General features: G+C 44.0%; 1 protein-coding gene across 4 annotated transcripts in view; it reads right to left on the reverse strand.

Annotated features, from left to right (window-relative positions):
- ACOT7 (acyl-CoA thioesterase 7) overlaps positions 1-24,851 on the reverse strand; it is a 223,866-nt gene that overhangs the window by 99,143 nt on the left and 99,872 nt on the right. For all 4 annotated transcript variants that reach the window (XM_040429650.1, XM_040429665.1, XM_040429658.1 and 1 more), the window contains one exon: positions 7,445-7,559. In XM_040429650.1, coding sequence (XP_040285584.1) covers positions 7,445-7,559 — 115 coding nt within the window. The remainder of the gene's footprint in view (positions 1-7,444; positions 7,560-24,851) is intronic.

A 24,851-nucleotide genomic window follows, 5' to 3' on the forward strand; every position in this document is an offset into this window, starting at 1 on the left:
GGCCTTTTGGGACTTGAATACTAACTATCTGGAGCTTATTAATGCAGATAATGGAGCTTAGAACACCCACAATTGAGATTTCAGTGAAAATCTAAATTACTACAGAATTGTAAGGATTCTTGCCATGGATAGTGTTGGAGTGCCATACTATCCGAATGAGCTTGAGCTATTTTGCAAAGAAGAATGAGCAAAAGTTTCAGCCTCTTGATGTGGAAAGCTGGTAGAGACATACTCCAAAAGACTTGCAGCTGTAATTGCAGAAAAATGTGGTCCTACAAAGTACTGACTCAGGGGGGGCTGAATACAAATTCACGCCACACTTTCCAGATGTTGAAAACAATGTGTCATTTTCTTTTCACTTCATAGATACTTGCTACTTTGTGATGGTCTATCACATAAAATCCTAATAAAATGCATTTAAGTTTGTGGTTGTAAAGTGAAAAAATATGGAAAATGTCAAGGTATGAATACTTTTTCAAGGCACTGTAAGTGTATATGGAACTAGAGAGTGTCTGATGTATCATGTTAACCCTTACTCTTTATGGAGCCCTAAAATAAAAAAAAATAAAAAAAAACAATACAATACATAGCTGAAAAAAGTTAGTGCCATTAAACAGCTATGTGCACAAAATCCACCCCGCTAGTTACCTAGACACTTTCTTATAACTGCCCCTAACAATACCCAGGTAGTTTATAGCTCCTCCCACCCCGCTAGTTACATAGACACTCCCCTATCACCACCCCTAACACCCAGCTAGTTTATAGCTTCTCCAACCCCGCTAGTTACCTAGACACTCCCTTATCACTGCCCCTAACAACACCCAGCTAGTTTATAGCTCCTCCCACCCCGCTAGTTACATAGACACTCCCCTATCACTGCCCCTGTTGCTGCTTTGACACGCCCATAAACAAGACATCACAGTTAATAAGAAAGTGACACACAGACACAATTATGTGACCACAGCCCAGAAAGGTAGATATGAGCAATAAAAGTAAAAGAAATACAGTCATGGTTTTACATATCAGGACATAATAAAAACATTTAGAGGCCATTTATTAAACAGAAATACGCCTATATTAGGCAGACTTCTCATGCAGATTGCAGTGCAAAGGTCCTTTGCGCCGCAATCTGCGACTTTTTCTTGCTCATGCCAGGTCTTAAAATGTGGGTGTGGTGTGGGCAGGGAAGGGCCATCAGGCCCACCTCACTTATTTTCTATGCCCGTTTTAGGTGTAGAAAATGGTCTAAATGTAAGATAGCTAGGAAGCTGGCTTACATTTAGAAGCGGAGGTGGATCCGCTGAAGTTATGTAGAGGCCGGCGTCTCTATATAGCTGCGGTTGATCCTCTGCCAGTGCAGGGCTTGATTAAGACTGGCGTCTAAAACGCTGGTGTTAATAAATGTGGCCCATAGTCCTTAGAAGGTCTTAAAATTAGGTAAATACAACCTCAGGTGAACATATGAGAAATTACACTTACAAACAACTAAGGCCTCTTTCACACTTGCGTTGTTGGGATCCGGCATGCACTTCCGTTGCCCGAGGTGCCTGCCGGATCCGGAAAAACGCAAGTGTACTGAAAGCATTTGAAGACGGAACCGTCTTCCAAATGCTTTCAGTGTTACTAAGGCACCCAGGACGCTATTAAAGTCCTGGTTGCCATAGTAGGAGCGGGGAGCGGGGGAGCGGTATACTTACAGTCCGTGCGGCTCCCGGGGCGCTCCAGAATGACGTCAGAGCGCTCCATGCGCATGGATGACGTGATCACATGGATCACGTGATCCATGCACTTGGGGCGCCCTGACGTCACTCTGGAGCGCCCGGGGAGCCGCACGGACGGTAAGTACACTGCTCCCCCGCTCCCCACTACACTTACCATGGCTGTCAGGACTTTAGCGTCCCGGCAGCCATGGTAACCACTCTGAAAAAGCTAAATGTCGGCTCCGGCAATGCGCCGAAACGACGTTTAGCTTAAGGCCGGATCCGGATCAATGCCTTCCAATGGGCATTAATTCCGGATCCGGCCTTGCGGCAAGTGTTCCGGATTTTTGGCCGGAGCAAAAAGCGCAGCATGCTGCGGTATTTTCTCCGGCCAACAAACGTTCCGTACCGGAACTGAAGACATCCTGATGCATCCTGAACAGATTACTCTCCATTCAGAATGCATTAGGATAATCCTGATCAGGATTCTTCCGGCATAGAGCCCCGACGACGGAACTCTATGCCGGAAGACAAGAACGCAAGTGTGAAAGAGCCCTAAGCCAACAAGCCAAATCTGTGCAAGAAAAAATAAGTACACCCTTACTGCTTCTATAGGAATTAAGAGGGTAAGTAGCAGCCATGTGCTGCTAATCAAATGCTCTTGATTAACTGATTATCAGCAGGTGTGACCACCTCTATAAGAGCTGGAGTTAGGCAGTTTGCTGGTCTGGAGCATTCAGTCTCATGTTAACACAATGCAGAGGAGGAAAGATATCAGCAAGGATCTTACAGAAGCAATTGTTGCTGCCCATCAATCTAGGAAGGGTTATAAGGCCAATTCGAAACAATCCGGAGTCAATCTTTCTACCGTGACAGAGGCAACTGACAACCTTCCTAGGAGAGGATGCCCCAAAAAATTAATCTCATGTTAGATTGGACAATGCTCAGAGAAATTGCAAAAAACCCAAGAGCTACATCTAAGGCTACTTTCACACTAGCGTTTTTTGCGGATCCATCATGGATCTGCAAAAACGCTTCCCTTACAATAACACAACTGCATGCATCCGTCATGAACTGATCCGGTTGTATTATGCCTTCTATAGCCATGACGGATCCGTCTTGAACTCCATTGAAAGTCAATAGGGTACGGATCAGTTTTCTATTGTGCCAGATTGTGTCAGAGAAAACGGATCCATCCCCATTGACTTACATTGTGTGCCAGGACGGATCCGTTTGGCTCCGCTTTGTCATGCGGACAGCAAAACGCTGCAGGCAGCGTTCTGATGTCCACCTCCTGAGCGTAATGGTGACTGAACGGAGGCAAACTGATGCATTCTGAGTGGATCCTTTTCAATTCAGAATGCATTAGGGCAAAACTGATCCGTTTTGGACCGCTTCTGAGAGCCTTGAACGGATCTCACAAACTGAAAGCCAAAACGTGAGTGTGAAAGTAGCCTAAGACTAAGTTTGCAAAGTTACATCTGAAAAAATAAAAAAATAAAACAATCCTGGAACAATGTTCTTTGGACTGATGAGACCAAAGTAGAGAAGTTTGGCCATAATGTACATCGCAACTTTTGGTGAAAACCAAACACAATGTATCAGTACAAATGTCAAATGTCAAGCACAGTGGAGGAGGGGCAACACTTCTCTATAACAAGTATTCTAGAGTTAAATGTGGGGCCATGTATTCAACTGCTAAAGCTTGGCCAAAACCTGGTCATGTAACAGGACAATGATCCCAAGCATAGAAGGAATTATACAACAGAATGGGCTGAAAAAGAAAATCAAGGTGTTGCAATGACCCAAAGCCAAGGCCTCAAACCAAGTTATTGCTGCTAAAGATGGTTCTGCAAGCTATTTTCATGATGTGTGAAAAACTACTGCATTTTTCATTTTATAAGACGCACTTTTTTCCCTCCAAAGTGGAGAGAAAATGTCACTGCGTCTTATAAAACGAATGCGATGCAAATTAGGTGGCCATTAAACTGTTGGGTGGGCTGGCTGCTTCACTGAAGGCTTCTGCAGTCAGCCCGCAGGCTGGCGGCTTCACTTACTATGCTTCGCTGCCGCCAGCGCCCGGGACTGGAGCCCGCAGCTCTAGTAAGTGAAAGTGTTTTCCCCCTGTCCCCTCCTCCAGCCGCCAGCTAGCACGTCCGATGCGCACCCGGCACCAGAGTCCTCAGCTCCTGTAAGTGAAAATTTTTCCCCCTGTCCCCTCCTTCGGCCGCCAGCCCGCACGTCTGGTGCGCACCCAGGACCGGAGCCTACAGCTCCAGTAAGTATAATCTTCTCCTCCCTGTCCCCTCCTCCAGCTGCTGCCGGGGGACCCCGGCACTGACCTGAGCTCCAGAGTCCCGGTCTTCTCGTCTATGTGCTGGATGCCTGTCACACTGTGCGCTCCAGCGCCTCTGTTATTGTGCCTGTCAGCCCTGCTGCTCTCTGCTCATACACCCCCCATGTACTGTAGTATATGAGTGGATTCCTATGGATGAGGGGGGTTATCATTTTATTTTGTTCTGTAATTGGCATGTGTTTATATTAAATATGACTATAACCCCCCTCATCCATAGGAATCCACCCATGTACTGCAGTATATGAGTGGATTCCTCTGGATGAGGGGGGTTATAGTCATATTTAATATAAACACATGCCAATTACAGAAAATCCCTGAATAGTGTTTACATTTAATCTGACTATAACTCCCCTCATACTTGAGAATACACCAATGTACAGTACCTACAGTACATCAGTGTATTCTTTAGGATGATGGGTGTTATAATCACATAAGTGTCATCCAAAGATCCCTCATAACAGTGTGTCATCCACAGGTCCCCCATGACAGTGGCATCCACAGATCCCCCATAAGTGTGTCATCCACAGATCCCCAATAACAGTGTCATCCACACGTCCCCCCATAACAGTGTCATCCACAGGTCCCCCCATAAGTGTGTCATTCACAGATCCCCTATAATAGTGTCATCCACAGACCACCAATAGTTCAAAACCCACCAAAAGCACACCTTTTGGTTAAAATTATTTTTTTCTTATTTTTCTCCTCAAAAACCTAGGTGCGTCTTATCAGGTGAGTCTTATAAATCGAAAAATACGGTATATACACAACTTTTCCATTTTTAGTTCATTTTTGTTAAATAATGACACTGACAATTTCCCATGTGTTGTTTATCTCAGGTTCTAGTTTTAAGACAGTTTTTAAACTAATGCCCTGATAAATAAAACCATAGAATTCAAAGATAATGTATTTTGTTTTTCTAATTACTGTACATTACAAAATTACAGCTACCTTCATAAATGATTATTTTAAAGGATGTTGATGCAAACTGGAAAACCCCTTCAAGGAGTTAGAGAGACATAAGGAGGAGATTTGTATAGGGCTTGAGGACAGTGGTTTTGTTTATGGCTGGATTTATTAACATTGTGAGCCATTAATAAATGGAGAGAGCTAGTGATGCCTACAACAGCGCAATCTGTCAGGGTGCAGACCGCTTACCCCTTGTGAAATGTTGCTAAGCAACATCTGTGCGACTACCCAAATCCTTAGTCCGTGCTGAAAGTTTAAAGCAGGGAATGAAAAGTTGCTTTAGAGGAAAAGCAAGATCATTCATTCAAAAGTGTTATCATCTTCAAGCCATTCCTCCGACTTAAAATAATTTTTTGCTTCTCCTTTGATGCCTCCTGCCTGGCATCCTTGTATTTTTTTTTTCCTGATATTGTGCGGCTTCAATTGAATGGCAGAAGAGTGCCTATAGATTTGGACCAAATATAACCAAGAAGGGCTGGAGCTACAAAATAAAGGTCATACTTGTCTCGAAAGCAAGGAAACTACTTAGATCAATTCGTTTCTCGTCACTTTTTATACAACAGTCAAGGCTGCAGACATAACAACCTTGACAAGTCCCTTGTAGCAGAACAGACACTTATCTCTTGACTTACAGACTTCAGTCAGAAACTAGGAAGGTTAAGAAAATAAATCTAGAGAACGCGTTCAGTGCAACTGGATATTAGAACGGACTTTATTCTGCAAGGGAAGCTTAGTTTTCCTAATTACTGTGTTAATTATTATTACTTATAGCTGCCAAGGTGCCTCAAAACCTTTCTGCTAGGAATAATGGAATCCAATGCATGCTTTCGGTTATAAGATGTCGTCTTGCTGACACCAATGCATTCTGTAGGCCATCAATGAGAAGATGCTGTCCCATCTGGACTAGGGTATAAAGAGGTCAGAAAGGGTGCACCTTGTATGACCCAAAAGCTGTATGTATTACATGATATAACACTCAATTCAACAAGTGCCGTTTAACACTACATTTAATCTCCAGTTACCGCATGAAACCACCCCTAGTGGGGGTTAGAGAAGAATGACCGACTCACTGTGATATCTTCATTCTCCAGATGGGACTTTTCCTCACATTTTGAAAGATTTTGAGAATTTTCATCAACAGATGCCTAGTTTTCCTCCAACAATATACATGAATAGATTTAGATGGTCTTAGATGATTATTAGAAGTCTACCATCAGCAGCTATGTTAAAGTGGTTTCTTGACAGCCATTTAAATGGGCTGCCTGAGAAAAATTATCTTCAAAGACCAGCAATGTTTCTCCTAGGCATGGCTCCTAGGTCAGTGGACAAATACAGGAAAAGCTGTTACAGCTTAAAGTGGAATTATGGTGTCAACTGTAGAATGACCCATCCTCAATTTTCATAAAGAACTGTGGAACGTTAGAAAAACTATTAACTAAAAGTGGACAACCTCTTTAAGTGGACAATCTAAACAGTATGTTGTGTGTGCTCTAAATATGTGACTGCCTTTATGTGACATTCTAACCGGGACTTACTAAAGTGACTTTCCATGTGTTACTACCATAGACTTCTTAACAAGTCAGTTTTCCAAACTTCTGCCCAGGTGACCTTGAAGCAGTGGTAATGCTATCTCCAGAGCAGGGAGACTCAAGTGGCGGACTGCCATGTCCTGATTTCAATTATATCTGTGTTTTTGGGAGGGGACATCACACTGTGTATGTGTGTGTGTGGGCGCTTAGACGGCATCACTCTGTGTGGGGGCTACTTAAGGGACATAATAGTCTGCGGACCACTTAAAGGACAATGGTCTGTATGCGGGGCACTAAAGTTCATTATTCTGTGTGGGGAGGCACTAAGAGAGAATCATGCTGTGTCAGGGATACTAAAGCAGCATTATACTGTGTGGTAGTACCAAGGGATCAACGTGCTGTGTGTGGGGCACTTAAAGGCATCACACTGTGTGGTAGCACTATGGGGCATCATACTGTAAGGGGAGACATTATCGGGCATTATACTGTGTGCGGATCACTAAAGGGGCGCGGTTCCGTGTGCAGGGCACTAAAGAGGCATCATATTGTGTGTGTGTGTGGGGGGGGGGGGGCACTAATGGGGACCCAGGTATGTGGACCTTTACAAAAAGTACTTGAGTTTCCCTGCTCTTATGCCTATTTTGTAATCCCGTTGTACATGTACCTCAGGAAGTACATGCCTCATCCTCATTCAGTGCTTTCATTAGGCTGCACAGTGTTTCATTATTGTCCTGAGGGTACAGTAATTTGATGTAATATATTTGAATAGAGAGGGCTAGGCTTAGGAACATTTAGAAACATGGTTCTAGAGCAACTTGTGGCTCTTCAGTGATGTAGATCATATGTGGATTTCTAGAAAATTAAAAAGAAAATCAAACAAACAAAAATCTTACTTGGGTTAACGACTGGCACAATGTATTCTCCGTTCCTCTGTTTGGTTTGAAAACGCTCTAATTTCTGATTTTCATATCTCTTCCTTCCTTCATCTTCTTGCTCTGGCTTTTCATACTAAAAGAATAATTCAATTTACGATTTGATAAAGATATAAATACTGTGCAGTTTACAAATAATACAATCCGTGTGGGATCGGACATGGAAGACAATTTCAGTGACAAAATAGAAGACAATGGCTACAAGGGTGATGGCCCCTTTCGCCCCGAAAAATGCACTGACAAAAATGGATCTTAACCAAAAGACAAAGTACTGCATTGTATTCATCAATGAAAGGGCCTACCAACTAGTTATAGTTGGATCTTTTAAAGGGGTTGTCTATGAAGACGCCCCCTGTCCATACGTTCGATTAGAGTATCTGGATATTATTGAAGGGCCACCTATGAGGACCCCTATGAGTAACAGCATGGAGAAACTAAGCAAGAATGGCTCAAATTCGGAGGCTGGCTATCACTCCATCTTCTAATACTACTAGATATTTGCTTCAGTGATCTCCTGGGAAATGTTGGAGCAGCCTTCCTTTTTCTTTCCAGTTGGTTAAGAGTAAAACCTCTGACCATTTCAAATGTATTCAATGAACAAATGAATAGATGGAAGCCGTTTCTTATCTGGCACATATTACTAAAAGATCTAAGACAATGGAACAGTTGAATGGAGAGGGAAGACGGATGGCCATAAAAAAAAAGAAAAAAAAAAAGAAGTAGACAATCACATAAATCAGGAAGACAACCCAAATCATGACTGTGGATCCTACAGGCAAATGGATATTCTAGAGAATCACTATTCATTTGGTTGATGTGTGGAAATTTAAAACTGAAAGGGCATCTATTCTACTGATATGCAGATGTCCCAGGGGTCAGTCGCCCACTGATCGCACATTGCATCAATGTACATTCTAGAGGCTAGAGGTTCACTTTTGCTGGTCAAATTTTGCAAGGTTGTCTTATTTGTTTATGCAGCTCAGACTGAGATGTAAGGGAGTTTATTATTATAGTGACTATAAAATGCACTCGCCATATCCACTAGCATTCCAGCAAGACTTCTTCCCGATAAATTTAAGACAAGAAGATTCTTCTACTGAGTGACTCACAGCAGTAGTACTGTCACATTTCTCTCAAGAAATCATTTGCGCGCCTGGTATTTTTACTAATAGACTATAAATAACACATTGTCAACCTTGTGACTTTATCTATTGAAGAAAACACATTTTTACGCAGAAAACAAGGTGGGAAAACTTCAAAGAAAAACTAAAGTCAACATCGCAGCTGTGCTATATCTGTCTGACAGACACCAGCCTTCCAGGGAAATATCAGAGGAGAACATCACAGGTTGAGCAGAATAACATTGATTTCAATAATGATAAGGCTTCTTTCTGTCCTGTCAAGTAGAGTACCACTTCTACAAAAAATAAAATCTTTTGGAAGTAAACTACTACAAAAGTAAACTCCCATATGATGGGAGACCCTTTTAATGTTTCAAATTAACTTTGATGCTCTGACAAAAAAAACAGGGGTGTACAATGACTGCAGAGGGCCCCGGGGAAAGTGTGGCCGGGAGAGACTCAATAAGCTCCTGGTATGTTGTCACTGGTATCTGCTGACTACAGTGCATCCCACAGCTGCTGGAGGGTGTGTAAGGGAGAATCCATAGAGCGAACACAACAATCGAGGTGGTCCCACAGATGTTTAATTGGTTTTAAGTCTGGGCAATTAGGAGGCCAGGGTAGTACTTGGAAGTCTAAGTCATGCTCTTTCAACCAATGTCAGACATTTCTTGCAGTGTAACATGACGCATTGTCTTGGTGGAATATCCCATCCGCCCCAGGGACAATTAGCATGTATGGGTGAACATGATCTGCAAAGGATGGATTCATACCCAAATCAGTTGAGAGTGCCTTCCACATCGATAAGTGAGCCCAAAGAATGCCACAAAAACATTCCAGAGATCTTAACACTGCCACCACCAGATTGTGTTCTTCCAGCAATGGTTGCAGGGTGTTTGTTCTTTGATGTTTCTTACCTGAAGCACCAACATCCATCCGTTCGATGAAGCAGGAAACATGACTCATCGTAGAAGACAACCTTTTACCAATTAGTGCTGATCCAATTCCAATAGTGCCACGAAAACGGAAGCCTTTTCTGCTAATGCAACTTTGTTAGTAGAGTGCAGGGACCATTGTTCTGCCTTGGAGCCCCATACGCAGTAGGGTTCACTGAACTATTGTTTTAGACACATGTCTGGTGGCTCATTGTTCATTATGACGGTGAGCTGCTCCACTGTAGTGTGTTGGTCCACCCTCACACACCTTCATAGATGACGTTCACCTCTTATTAGTGGCACGTGGTACCTTATATACCAACCAAGCCAGCTCACCACACGTGACACCCTTCATGAGCTTCACGCTGCTGACATCGAAAGTTGGAAGTGGTCATAAAAATGTGAGTTAACTGTATAAGCTACTGTGACATCATCAACCCAAACCTCATGTATAAAGTACCCAAATCAATAGTTTTCTTCTGCAAAATTTAGCAAAGCTGTCTGTCATATTCTGTCTTATGTACAGCATGAGAGAATCCCCAACGAATGAGAGTAAAAAGACTAATTGCTTAAATGGTAGCCCCACCAAAGTGTAAACTTGTCCACTTTGGTCGAACATTTTTTCTTAGTAGCTAGCATCACAGAGTTTGTGGCAGTTTGTATTTTGGGAAATTTGGTGACGGAAGGAGCAGGTCTTACAATGACCCATGATGTGGTTTCAAATGTTGATTGATGTCTTGCAGCACAATAGTTGCTTGAGTTACCGTACCTATACACACAGAAAATAATTGGATTTCTCACTGGATTGAGAACTAATTGCACGTGATAAAATGAAATCAACGTAACAGGACGAATACTTCACTGTTGAATCAGTGACAAATAAATGGAATAGATCAAGTCCCCTTCCCTTGACAGATTTCCCACAAAGGTTCTCAATGGATTAACTAAGTTCACCTCATATATGTCTCCGGACACTATGGCGCTGTGAGGACATGAAACCTATATTTAGCTCTAGTGGAAAGTACAATTTAGATGTGCAGATACATCACAGGATGTAAACGTGGTGATAATTGAGTCACACGTGAGATGATTTGCTCTTATATACAAACCCCCTGTGTTTACAGCAGTGGAAAAATTTAATCCGATTTTCCACCAAAGCGTATTTTTCTGCTTAGCTATCAAGTGAATGCTGTGATGGAAAAATGGAATTTAGTCAGCCAAAAAAACAAATTATCAGACTGGGAACTAGAGAGCAGATGTGGATTTTAGATTTCTGCTAGAAGAATTTGGTTTCTCACTCATGTTCGCTATCCAGATTCCTTCCTGTCCTAACAGTCAACAATAAAATCTCCTTTGGACAGAAGAGATTTCATTTCGGTTAAACACGGAATATGGGCAGCTTTCCAGGTGTTGCATAACAAATTGTTTTGAAATTCTAAAATAATTTATTTTTTTTGGTTGCTTGAAAATGTAAAGGGGTAGTACGGAGCCAAAAAAAATGCTTTAAACCATGACTGCTCTCTGAGCGTAATACTGTACCTCTCAACTTCTTCTGACTCCTCTTCATACCCCATGCTCCTGAAGATCCCCAATGTTTACAATGAACTTCTGGGCTACAGGTGTTTCAGAGCTACAGCCGCAACACTTCCCAATCAATAGTGCAGTATACACCCTTTTACACTTTTCCCTTGGCCAAAAACTCTGCCTGCTACACCCATCATCATCCCCTGCTGCCTCCTTCTATAGACTGCATTTACTGGCCTTAGTTAGACAGACAGCCTCACTCATGCACGCTCTTCAAAGAAGTTGACGCACGCATGCTAGGAGGAGCAACTCATGTGCTGTTGGTGAAACCCATCGCCCAGCCCATTCTCTAGCCACATGGCACTGACCTCAAGACCATTAGGCTGGGATTGTGAAGGAGGGCATAGGGTTGCCATCTGACCGGTAAACCACTGGCCTAGCCTGTATTTGTGGCAGGAATCAAGTTTCAATATTTATTTTTACCTGCACATTGAAGGGCCAATAATTTTCTTGTCACTGTGGGGTCTTGAACACAGGACCTATTGTAAGTTAGGCACAAACTCCAAGCAGTGAGCCATAGAGCCCACTTTTAATAATCAGAGGATTTTCTCTGGCTAAAAACTTCAATAGTATTTCCCCCATGTATAATGTACTGGTGTCTACAGATATATCTATATACTGTATCTTTCTGACTATAAGAGGCACTTTACTATAAGACACACCTATAATTTGGAGTAAAATAAAAAAAAATATATTTTTCATCAGACCTCAGATAAGACCCCCAATCCTCATTACACCCCAAATCAGACCCCCCCCCCCCCATTCTTCATAACATCTCAGATCAGACCTTCATCAGACCCCCAAGCTCCATCAGCCTCCGATCAGGCCCCATTAGCTGCAGATTAGACCCCCATCAGCCTCACATCGGACCCCCATCACACCTCAGATCAGACGGTAAAAATAAAAAATTAAAACTTACCTTGCTTGTTTTACAGCACAAATCAGTTTGATAAACCAGGATCCAGTACAGGGCAGCATGGTTTAGGGGCATCAGTGAAATATGTGGATCGGATCGATTTTTTACAGCTTTGTGGTTATTTGCTTCTCCATAAAAGCACATATTAGGCTGACATAGCATTTTATAATCAACAGGATTTTTTTCTTTTTAAAGGCGCAAAACTCAAAACATGATTAAACCATTGGCATTAAATAACACAACGTGGTAAACCATGTCCCCAAAACCACACACCTTTTTCACCCGTGTAAACCTTCATTTGGAAAGGTGGCAACACTACAAGGGCATGATGGGAATAAAGGTCGAAATCACTGAAATCCTGAAAACCTGCAGCATTTCTACAACAGAATAAGCATACTGCAAATTTGAAAATCTCCTTTAGCTCACAATTCTGCACTGATTGTTTCCACTACGTGTGAGTGGGGTTTGAAAACCACATCCAGGTGCCTTTTACTGTAAATTATGTGAATTTTAATTGTGTGTTGATTACTTTTTACATTACAGGTGACAAAAGGGCAAGATCAAGTTCTGTGGGGGATCCTGGAACACAATAAATGGGGCCTACTCCCTGCCATAATGCTACTGCAGTGACCCAACGGTTCACTGCCAAAGAGTTAATGTTATGGGTCACTGCCAAATGGTTAATGATATAAAACATTATAATTAAATGCTAAAGTTGTTAAATTTTTTACAGAGATGCTCACTATGCACTTTCAGTGGTGCAATAGGGCAATATGACTTTACTATGAAATAAGTATTCCAAAAAGCTGCATATGTGTAGGAAATAATTAACTCAGTCCTTAGTAATAGTTGCCAAGTGGTGGGCTGGCCCCACTTTCCCATGGCTATAGAGTACCTGGCAAGTAGACCAAGAGAGGACATGTATGCTGCTGCTGGTGTGTAACCCAGGCAGCTGAAGCAAGAGAAAATAATTCTTCTCCAAGGAGCTACCATCCCCTGTGTATGAAAAGCTGCCATAAAAGCAACTTTGCTAAGAACTAATCTCTGAAAGAAAGAAGCACTTCGATAGTTGATTTTTAAAGTGGAAAACCACTTTAAAACTAAACTCGGCTTTAGTTCCGACTAGCAAAACGGAACCAAAGCAGAGTTCGGTTTCTAGTTTTAAAGTGTTTTTCCACTTTAAAATCAACTACCGATGTTATTCAACGAAGTCACGCGTGACTTCGTGAATAACTTACTTCGGCTCATCAGAGCCCATACGTTCTAATACTGTATAGAGACGAATCTCTGTACAGTATTATTCATAAGTTTTGAAGCGACTTCTGATTCGGCATCCGAAGCTTGCTTTGCTCAACTATAATAGTAGCTTTCTCCTTTACACAACCTTTGGGGAAGGACTACTCTTTGAAACACTTGGGAACTGTGCCTACTGCTTGTGTTTGCACCCATCATCTATTCAGTAAAAGACTGACTATATTTCACTATAACCAAGCGAGCCTGGTCATTGGTCTCCACATCCGATAGGGTCCCCTGTTCTCCTGCTGCCCACTCAACATCAAGGGCACTGTAGTCACCACCAGGCAGGAGACCCCAAAAGTCCAAGGAGTCCACCGAGGGGAAGTGTCACGGATGGTGTTGCAGAAAACTGGAAGTCACAAATAAACATCAGACTGACTTGATCCCAAACTAAGGAACATATGGGTAAGCCCTATAAAAGCCCTAGAGCTCTCCCTTACTGCTCAGCCCATGCAAAGATCTCTATGATAGATAATTGCATGCCCTCGTGCCTCAACTATATGACACCTGAAAACCCTACAATAGTGAGAGGACACGACCACCGGCTCTCGGCACTTAATACGGAGGGAGTCAGGGTCACCTAGAATCAAGCCAGCAGAAAAACACAAATAAAGGGAGAGACTTATCTGAGGAACCAGCAGTTGCAGCTTCTAGCAGAGAGCACAATCCAGGAAGTAGTATAAACCACAAAGTGAGGCAGTATGGGAGGGGATATAAAGGGAGGCAATCAGTGTGAATAGATGACAGCTGGGAGAAGGAAAAGAGATGACAAAGTGAAAGCAAAACAAAAGAACGTCTGTCAGAGCTTCTTAGAGATCTGGCGGTGACAGGAAGAAGGGTTGTGCCCCTCCAAGAACTGCACATCCTGACCAAGTGCTAGAGCAGGGTTATCCACTGTGAGGGTTACAACCTCCCTCATAGCTACCGCCACCACTCCTATCCTCTCCAGCCCCTACATAACCTCCTTCCTGAGGGCCAGCACGCTGCACTATGCATGCTCACATACACTGCTCAAAAAAATAAAGGGAACACAAAAATAACACATCCTAGATCTGAATTAATTAAATATTCTTCTGAAATACTTTGTTCTTTACATAGTTGAATGTGCTGACAACAAAATCACACAAAAATTTAAAAATGGAAATCAAATTTTTCAACCCATGGAGGTCTGGATTTGGAGTCACACTCAAAATTAAAGTGGAAAAACAGACTACAGGCTGATCCAACTTTGATGTAATGTCCTTAAAACAAGTCAAAATGAGGCTCAGTAGTGTGTGTGTGGCCTCCACGTGCCTGTATGACCTCCCTACAACGCCTGTGCATGCTCCTGATGAGGTGGCGGATGGTCTCCTGAGGGATCTCCTCCCAGACCTGGACTAAAGCATCTGCCAACTCCTGGACAGTCTGTGGTGCAACGTGACGTTTGTGGATAGAGCGAGACATGATGTCCCAGATGTGCTCAATTGGATTCAGGTCAGGGGAACGGGCGGGCCAGTCCATAGCATCAATGCCTTCGTCTTGCAGGAACTGCTGACACACTCCAGCCACATGAGGTCTAGCATTGTCTTGCATTAGGAGGAACCCAGGGCCAACCGCACCAGCATATGGTCTGACAAGGGGTCTGAGGATCTCATCTCGGTACCTAATGGCATCTAGTAAAAAGCAGGGCGGCACTACCTTCTTTGAATTCGCGGTGCACGTGTCCGTGGAATGGCGTCCAAACAAACGTTTCAGAGAAGAAGACTGGCACTTCGCAGATGTAGATCTATTTAGTCACATATTCAAGTGGCATAGTGACGCGTTTCAGCACAAGTGTGCTTTCATCAGACTGCAATGAAACATCTTACACTCCAGCTATTTATACATAAATGAAACACTAAGGAACTGACTTCATCAGAGGAACTCCGCCTCCCTCATTAAATAAAAATTTGCATATCAAATATATCGCAATGAAAAATTTGCAGTAGAAAATTCGCAAAAAAATTCGCAAAAACACATCCACTCTGTACTGGTGAAGATTTTCAGTCAAATATAGTCCATTTGTGCAGTGATTAATCACGCTGAAGAAAAAAAGAGATGTATTTATCTGATTGCATAAGGCCGAATGCCTTATAGGAAGCAGGACACATTGTACTCACGATTGAGGCCCCTGGGCTCCATTGTCTGCAGACGATGGATCCAGTAAGCCTCTCTTTTCAATAACAATTTATTTCTATCACCCCCTCGACGGGTTAATGATACACCTTCAATGATCTGATACCTCAACTGCGAGATATTATGTTTTTTATCATGAAAATGAAGGTGTTTTGGAAGTAATAAATTCGGTTTGCGGATAGTAGATTTGTGTTTACTTAGTCTGTCCTTCATTCTCATCGAGGTTTCCCCCACATATAATAATCCACATGGACATTTAAGAATGTAAACCACAACGTGCCCCTTATTGGAATATTTTCACCTGAGTGAGGGTGGGAAAAACATGAACCCTTTATAACGCTGGAACAATTGACACAATTTAAACAAGGAAAAGTGCCCCGTCTAGGTGTAGATAAAAAACTCTGTCCTCTTTCTATTTTATTACTTCCCACATCTGCCCGGACTATTTTATCCCTAATATTTTAAGCCCGTTTATAGCATATCATGGGTGGCCTCTGGAACTCTCCTATCTGTGGATAGGACTTGGATAATATGTGCCAATGTTGATTAACAATAGTCCTCAGGCGCTGGGACCAAGGATGGTATTTAATCACTAAGGGGATCCTTGTTTCTTTCTTAGTTCTATCCGGTGGTGTAGTCTCAGCTTTATTACGCTGTATTTTCAATAAATCAGGGGGGTAGCCTCGCTCTCTAAATTTATTAGTCATATCGTCTAATCTTGTTTGACACATATCCCTATCACTAACGATCCGTCTAACCCTCTGGTATTGTGAATATGGGATAGATTCCTTGATGGTTGCTGGGGGACTACTTGAAAAGGACAGCAAACTGTTCCTATCAGTTGATTTCACAAATAAATCCGTCTGTATCTTACCTTCTTTGTCCCTAGTCACCCAGGTATCCAAAAAGGAAATTTTATCAGAACTATGGTGTACAGTGAATTTCAGTTCATCCCAGATGGAATTTAAATACGTGGTAAATTCCATAAGGGATCGGACGTCGCCTCGCCATACGCAAAAAATATCGCCGATGAATCGACGCCAGAATATACAATGTTGATGATATAGAGGGCTAGAGTAAACGAATTGACACTCAAAAGAAGCCATATATGTATTTACGTATGGCGGCGCAACGTTCGATCCCATCGCGGTCCCACGGCACTGCTGATAAAAAGAATCTTGAAACAAAAAATAATTTTGCTCAAGAACTATTTTCAAAAGTTCCAGAAAAAATTCCTTTTCTGCCTTTTTGTATGTTCTTGTGCCTAAGAGACCCGCGACTGCATTGATTCCTTTTTCATGAATAATAGATGTATAAAGACTGCACACGTCTAAAGTGACGAATATGCAGCCTTCATCCACCTGGAGAAAGCTGATTTCAGATAGAAAGTGGCCAGTATCTCGAATATACGATGGTGCTAGTTTAGTTAGAGGGGTTAATACCCTCTCCAAAAAAATAGCTGGATTTGAAAATATGGAGTCGGTGGACGCCACTATCGGGCGACCTGGTGGATTGATTAGTGACTTATGCACTTTTGGTAGAGTATAAAACACCGGGGTAATCGGATGTTGATTTATAAGAAAGTCCCCCAATTTGGCGTCCACCACTCCATTCTCTTTGGCTTTATCTACCACTCGCTGTAGAATTTCTTTGATATGGTAGACTGGATCACTATTTAGTATTTTATAAGTACTACTATCCTGTAATTGTTGTAAAATTTCACTAACGTAATATTCTTTGTCTAAGATAACGATGCGCCCCCCCCCCCCCCCTTATCTGCAGGTTTTATTATTAAGGATTTCTCCTTTAATAAGGAGTCAAGGGCATGTTTCTCCTCCACAGGTAAATGGCAGGACGCTTCCTGTATTTCCGAGATTTCGTCAAACCGGTTCATTTTCATCGGGGTCCGGCAGTGAAACTACAGGTGGCTCTCGGGGGCCTTTTTTAGGCCAACGCCGTACAAGAAGACCAAGACCAACACCTGGCGAGCCGGCCGTCATCATCGGCGAGGCAGATGCACCGAGGAAAACGCGGTCACAGGTACGGGAGAAAACTTAGTGTTAAACTTATCATCCAAGAGCCTCAGTCCTGCCCAGATGAACTTATTGAAAAAGGGCTTATCCTTCAGCCCGACCGGGAACTTTAATACGTTCACCTTGGACACTGACTTACATCGTTTTTTTCGCAATTTGCGTCTAAAAGCTCAATTTGGTGGTAATAAAACTACTGGTGATGTGGAACAGGTGGAGGATGCTCTGTTACTACTATGTTAACTGTTAAACAGTTTAATTTGAGAGTAAAAAGTAATTATACACCTCCCAGGACATATCATCCAGTTGAGACATTTGTTAAATTGGTGAAAAGTGATGTGGATAAATTGTTGCAACAATGTAAACAAGGAAAGTTACATGTACATTATAATTTACCTGTGGAGGAGAAACATGCCCTTGACTCCTTATAAAAGGAGAAATCCTTAATAATAAAACCTGCAGATAAGGGGGGGGGGGGGCATCGTTATCTTAGACAAAGAATATTACGTTAGTGAAATTTTACAACAATTACAGGATAGTAGTACTTAAAAAATACTAAATAGTGATCCAGTCTACCATATCAAAGAAATCCTACAGCGAGTGGTAGATAAAGCCAAAGAGAATGGAGTGGTGGACGCCGAATTGGGGGACTTTCTTATAAATCAACATCCGATTACCCCGGTGTTTTATACTCTATCAAAAGGGCATAAGTCACTAATTAATCCACCAGGTCGCCCGATAGTGGCGTCCACCGACTCCATACTTTTGCATGTGTGAGCACCGATACAAGCGCTGCTGTCAGACAGGTGGAGAAGCCCCGCCGCAGCTCAGAAACAGGCCACAGAGCAGCAGAGATGCCGGAGAGGCAGGAGGTGAGACAACCCCTTGAAATATTACTTTATTATAAATATATATTGGCAAATACCTTTCATTAGTTAGAATGGCTTGTTTTGTCTAGGGAGCAATCATTAGGAGAAATAAAATGGCTTCTGTCCTATTAGTACACACACAACCTTTCCTAATCACATAGGACAAGTCGCTTCTCAACTCTGAGCCAAAGAGCTGCCGCATCCTCCTCTCTGCTCGTCAAGGATGATGATCCTGAATACAGCTAAGAACTTCAGCTAAATCTCTGTGGGAATGGAGTTTATGAGGAGACATTAAAGAGGACCTAAAGCAGTAATAAAAAGTAGTTTTAGAGCAGCACAAAATGGACCTTCTGACCTATCCGGAATGCATCAGCCGTGATGGAACCGCCAATCCAATGCCGTCCCATATATACGAGTAGATGAGAAGATTTCACAGCAGCATATCCAGTGTGACTTTTATTGAGGACCAAGAGTGCACACACAAATACAACGTTTCGGCTACTTGAGAAAGGCTACTGCGTAGCCGAAACGTCGCATTTGTGTGTGCACTCTTGGTCCCCAATAAAAGTCACACTGGATATGCTGCTGTGAAATCTTCTCTTATCCAGGGGCGGACATACCGCCTGTGCAGCCGGTTCAGCTACACAGGGGCCCAGCGGGGGAGGGGGCCCTCCACAGGACGCACAGACAGCTGATTATTTTAATGGTGAAGCAGAGAGCCCCCCGCTCCCAGCTTCACCATTCATAACTCCATCCAGCATGTAGAAGGGGCCCCCCCTGGCAAACTGCGGCTCACTGACACTGTCTTCTTGAGTCTGAGGACGTGCTGTGCCGTCCACAGCTCTGAGCAGCAGGGCCTGGGCAGCCCGTCCTGAGCTGTATCTGTGATCGCCCTGCCTCCTGTGGCAGGCCTGTGCTGAGCCACTTTACGGTGTTGGTAGCTCCGCCCCCGTCTAGTGATGGCGGTAGCTCCGCCCCTTCCAGTGATGGCGGTAGCTCCGCCCCCGTCTAGTGATGGCGGTAGCTCCGCCCCTTCCAGTGATGGCGGTAGCTCCGCCCCCGTCGGTAGCTTCACCCACAACATCTGATCCTCTCCTAGCTTTTCAGCACCTCAGAGTTGGTGCTTAATGTGAGGCCTGCAGCAAACCAGCAACTCAGGAGAAAGTGAGTAAGGACTGGAGGTCGCCCCTGTGCCCACTGTCCCTGCCAAGACACTGAACTTGACACTTGGTATGTTATTTTTTTTACTCCACCCATCACCCCTGTCCCCCTCTGGCCCTCCTGTGACTGGCCCTGGCCCACACTCATGTATTTTGCGGTCCGTGGATCGGCAAGATATGGATGTGGTCCATGTGCGATCCGCACATTTTTGCAGACCCATTGACTTAAAGGGCTTCTGTCACCCCACTAAACAGTTTTGTTTTTTTTGGTTACTTATAATGCCTATACTGCGATTTATGCATACATAATGTGATTAATCATTTTCGTTCAGCAGATTCTGTTAAAAACTTACTTTTAAAATATGCAAATTACCTTGCTACCAGCAAGTAGGGCGGCTAATTTCTGGTAGCAGCCGCATCCTCCTATCATAAAGACGCCCCCTCCACATGCTGATTGACAGGGCCAGCGGACGGGATCTTTCTCTGCTGGCCCTGTTTCCATTCAAAATCTGGCGCCTGTGCCGTACCTGTCTTCAGTCGGCGCAGGCGCACTGAGAGGCGGACGCTCTCTTGGTCGTTCCATCCTCAATGCGCCTGCACCGATGACGTCACATCTACAGCCGGCGCAGGCGCATTGAGGAAGTAGCGACCGAGCGAGCGTCCTCCTCTCAGTGCGCCTGCGCCGACTGAAGACAGGTACGGCACAGGCGCCAGATTTTGAATGGAAACAGGGCCAGCAGAGAAAGATCCCGTCCGCTGGCCCTGTCAATCAGCATGTGGAGGGGGCGTCTTTATGATAGGAGGATGCGGCTGCTACCAGAAAGTAGCCGCCCTACTTGCTGGTAGCAAGGTAATTTGCATATTTTAAAAGTAAGTTTTTAACAGAATCTGCTGAACGAAAATGATTAATTACAGTATGCATGCATAAATCGCATTATAGGCATTATAAGTAACCAAAAAAAAAAAAAAACTGTTTAGTGGGGTGACAGAAGCCCTTTAAATGGGTCTGCAGTCCGCATTTTGTAGAGAAGTATAGGACGTGTCACATTTTCTGTTTTGTGCAGAACGGACATACGGATTTGGAAAGCACATAGAAGTCATTTGCTTTCTGCATCCTTATGTCTGTTCCCCAAAGGATAGAAAATGTGACATGTCCTATACTGGTCCCCAACATGCAGGCTAGGTAATGGGTCTGCAAAAAAAAGGTAGATGGCACATGGACGTCATCCGTAATTTGCAGATCACAAAATGCATATGGTTCGTGTCGTGTAAATTGGTTAAAAGTGTTGCTCAGACACTCAGGGGGTCATTTATTAAGAACAGCGTTTTAGACCCCGATCTTAATAACCCCTATATCTGGCGGTGCTTCCGCCGAAGTTATGGAGAGGCGCCGGCCTCTCCATAACCCTTGGTGGATCCTCCGCCAGTTCTACATGTTATAGATGTCCCAGTTCTAGATGTAGATAATTTTCTACCCCTAAACCAGGCGTAGAAAATGGTGAATGAGACAGGCCTGTCGGCCCCTCCCCTTCCATGTCTACTCATTTAGACATGGCGTGAGCGGGACAAAGTTGCAGATTGCGGCGACTGCACTTGAAATATAGGCGTATTTCAGGATAATAAATGACCCCCTCAGGTTCTTCTGATCAGACACGGAGAAAGAGCAAAAACATTTCCGACACCCAACAATTATCAAATCAGAAGGGTCCACGTACGATACTTGCTGAGCGTCGCATGGTTGCTTTGTCTGGTGTCGGCAGATAGCATGCACCGGTGTCCCTCCACGTGTGATGTCAGATTAAATCTCTTTCAATAGCGAATTTTCCTACTGGATGCGATGTGTGCAGCAAATGCATATCCTCCAGACTGAATCCAGACCCATTCATTTCAATGGGTCTGTGTGAGGGGGCACATATCAGGGCATAGTACTGTGAGGGGCACATATCTGGTATAACTACTGTGAGGGGCACATATCTGGGCATAACTACTGTGAAGGGGCACATATCTGGCATAACTACTGTGAGGGGTACATATCTTGATATAACTACTGTGAAAGGGGGCACATATCTGGGCATAAGTGCTGTGAAGGGGGCATAGTGTGGGCGTTACTACTATGTGCTGGCCTTGGGAGGAGTTAGAGGCGTGACCTAGTATGAAAAAAAATATATAAACATATTGACCCATATTATCAAGATTTATTTTTATTTTGCACGTATATATTTATATCTGTATGTTGTTTTTTTTTTGGGGGGGGGGGGGGGGCCCAGGTACATACTTTGCACAGGGGCCCTCTGCTGTCTGTGTCCGCCCCTGCTCTTATCTACTATTAAAGAGGACCTGTCAACACTCCTGACATGCTTGTTTTACTTACTGAAGGTTAATAGCAATTCATTCATAACTTCTAGTAAAAATAATAAAGGAATGGCACAACATAGAGCCATAAGAATAGATTTAAGGCTCATTCACATTGTGGATTTTGAGAGCGGACATCCACCTCTCACTGCCATCAAGGTGAATCAGCATTGCAGTTCAAATGGACGAGGACTAATTCTGCATGGATTTCCAAACTGCGTCAAGAAGGAACATGTCCCTTCTTGGAGTGGTTTCTGCATGAAAACTGCCCAGAAACATTGGCAAGTGTCCAAACCTAAATTAGCCCCACTGGTCCATAGATCTGCAGCATTCAGTCTCGGATTTGTAATGTGGATGCAGCAGCAGGCACTGATCTTCAAAGTAGTTACACTGGAGAAAAGAATGGGGACAATACACAAGAATAAATCATTTCTCTGGTTTATCAGACTTTCATACTTGTCCAAGTTAGGTCAATATCTAGGTCAAGATCTCTGGGATTATGTCCAACTGGCCCTTCATACTCCAAATCTATCAGTGACTGCAGGTGGATCATGTCCCACTCTGCGGAGAGCCTATTAGTGTGAAATGGAATGAAAGCAAGGCAAGGGTTAGCGCAAGACAGTTCTCCATTTTTTGGGTTGATTTGGTTTTTATATTGTGGGAACAACAGGAACACCCAAATATTGGGAGAATGTACAATGTTGGATGGATTCAAACCCAGGACTCCAGTGCTGCAAAGCACCGGTAGTAACCATTGAGCCACCATGCTGCCCTAATCTATATCGGGGCACTATATGGCTGTATCACTGTTTTCAGAGGTACTCTCCATATGGACCACTGCAGCTGTATATGTAGGAAGTTTCTTGCTGGGCCACTGTCACATTTGTTATACCAACCATCGTCATGAGTTTTGCTTCCCAAACCTTCAAATGCAGAGACACTGAGCTACACAACTTTCAAAACAAAGATTACATTGAGCCCTCTAGTCTGAAATGTCTCCTTTAACCCAGAAATTCAATCCTGTTCATTCTACTCTGCTCAGTTACGCAATTAATTTGCCCATTTTCCGGCTGAAATACAGAATTAAACCTCAGTGCTGACTTGCTCGGGTTCCCTGCTGCCTTTTCATAGTCACGGAAATGCTTATCTGCATGCAAAATCCAAAGGGTTCTCTTAATGATGCTGTAGAAAACTCCAATGGGTAAATCTACTAAAATAATTTCTGCTTGAATAATATTCTTACATTGTTTAATTAATCGACAACGTTTTTGAATGTGTATGGAAGATGACGCCCAAGAGTCCTACTGACCAATGCCATATGGTGAGGTCCCATTAAAACCACTGACAATTGGGCTCTGCTGCGTAGGTCCTCCTAGGGCCACTCTTGACCTCTTCTTCAGACCTGGTTTGACTTCTCCCTTAGGGCTCTTTCACACCTGCGTTCTTGTCTTCCGGCATAGAGTTCCGTCGTCGGGGCTCTATGCTGGAAGAATCCTGATCAGGATTATCCTAATGCATTCTGAATGGAGAGAAATCCGTTCAGGATGCATCAGGATGTCTTCAGTTCCGGAAAGGAACGTTTGTTGGCCGGAGAAAATACCGCAGCATGCTGCGCTTTTTGCTCCGGCCAAAAATCCGGAACACTTGCCGCAAGGCCGGATCCGGAATTAATGCCCATTGGAAGGCATTGATCCGGATCCGGCCTTAAGCTAAACGTCGTTTCGGCGCATTGCCGGAGCCGACATTTAGCTTTTTCAGAGTGGTTACCATGGCTGCCGGGACGCTAAAGTCCTGACAGCCATGGTAAAGTGTAGCGGGGAGCGGGGGAGCAGTATACTTACCGTCCGTGCGGCTCCCCGGGCGCTCCAGAGTGACGTCAGGGCGCCCCAAGCGCATGGATCACGTGATCGCATGGATCACGTCATCCATGCGCATGGGGCGCTCTGACGTCATTCTGGAGCGCCCCGGGAGCCGCACGGACTGTAAGTATACTGCTCCCCCGCTCCCCGCTACTACTATGGCAACCAGGGCTTTAATAGCGTCCTGGGTGCCATAGTAACACTGAAAGCATTTGGAAGACGGTTCCGTCTTCAAATGCTTTCAGTACACTTGCGTTTTTCCGGATCCGGCGGGCACCTCCGGCAACGGAAGTGCATGCCGGATCCCAACAACGCAAGTGTGAAAGAGGCCTTACCCAATCCTAAGTACACCGTATGACCAATTTTCGAAATCCCCTTAATCCCCTTATACTAGTGTCAACTGATTCTGCGCTTTGGTATCTGCATTTGTTAATAGCATATTATTGAATACATTTCTATCTGACTATTCTATACATGTGTGACCATCTCCTGACAACCAAGCCTATATGACAATGCATCTTAAAGGGAGTCTGTCACCAAAATTGGACGTTACACACTGCTTACCCATGATTCCAATGGTACCTTTGTTCTTTTGTTGTGACTTTCACCAGCTGAAAAAACGCTGTTTAAACCATATGTAAAGGAGGGCTCGCAAGTGCCCAGGGGCGGGGTTTTTGGTGTAGGTGCCCAGGCCGCTCTGCCTTTTTTCACATTAGTCCTCCCCAGCCTCTTGCTTGTTTCGCCCTGTCTGTTGAGTCTTCCCCAGTATCAGCCGAGATCCCGCGCATGCACAGTTCGACACCGACCCGGGCATGCGCACTGGCCACTAGTTTTGCGCCGGCGCATGCGCACTACATGTATCAATGTATCACAGTGCTCATGCCCGGGCCGGAGAAGAACTGTGCACGAGCAGGATCTTGGCCAGTATTGGGCTTGACGCAACGGACTTACAGGGCGGGACAAGTAAGAGGCTGGGGAGGAGTAATGTGAAAAAAAAGGCAGAGCGGCCCGGGCACCTACACCACGAACCCCGCCTGCGGGAACCTGTGAGCCCTCATTTGCATATGGATTAAACAGCGTTTTTTCAGCTGG

The sequence above is a fragment of the Bufo bufo genome, chromosome 1 (genome assembly GCF_905171765.1).
Source record: "Bufo bufo chromosome 1, aBufBuf1.1, whole genome shotgun sequence".
Classification (NCBI taxonomy): domain Eukaryota; kingdom Metazoa; phylum Chordata; class Amphibia; order Anura; family Bufonidae; genus Bufo; species Bufo bufo.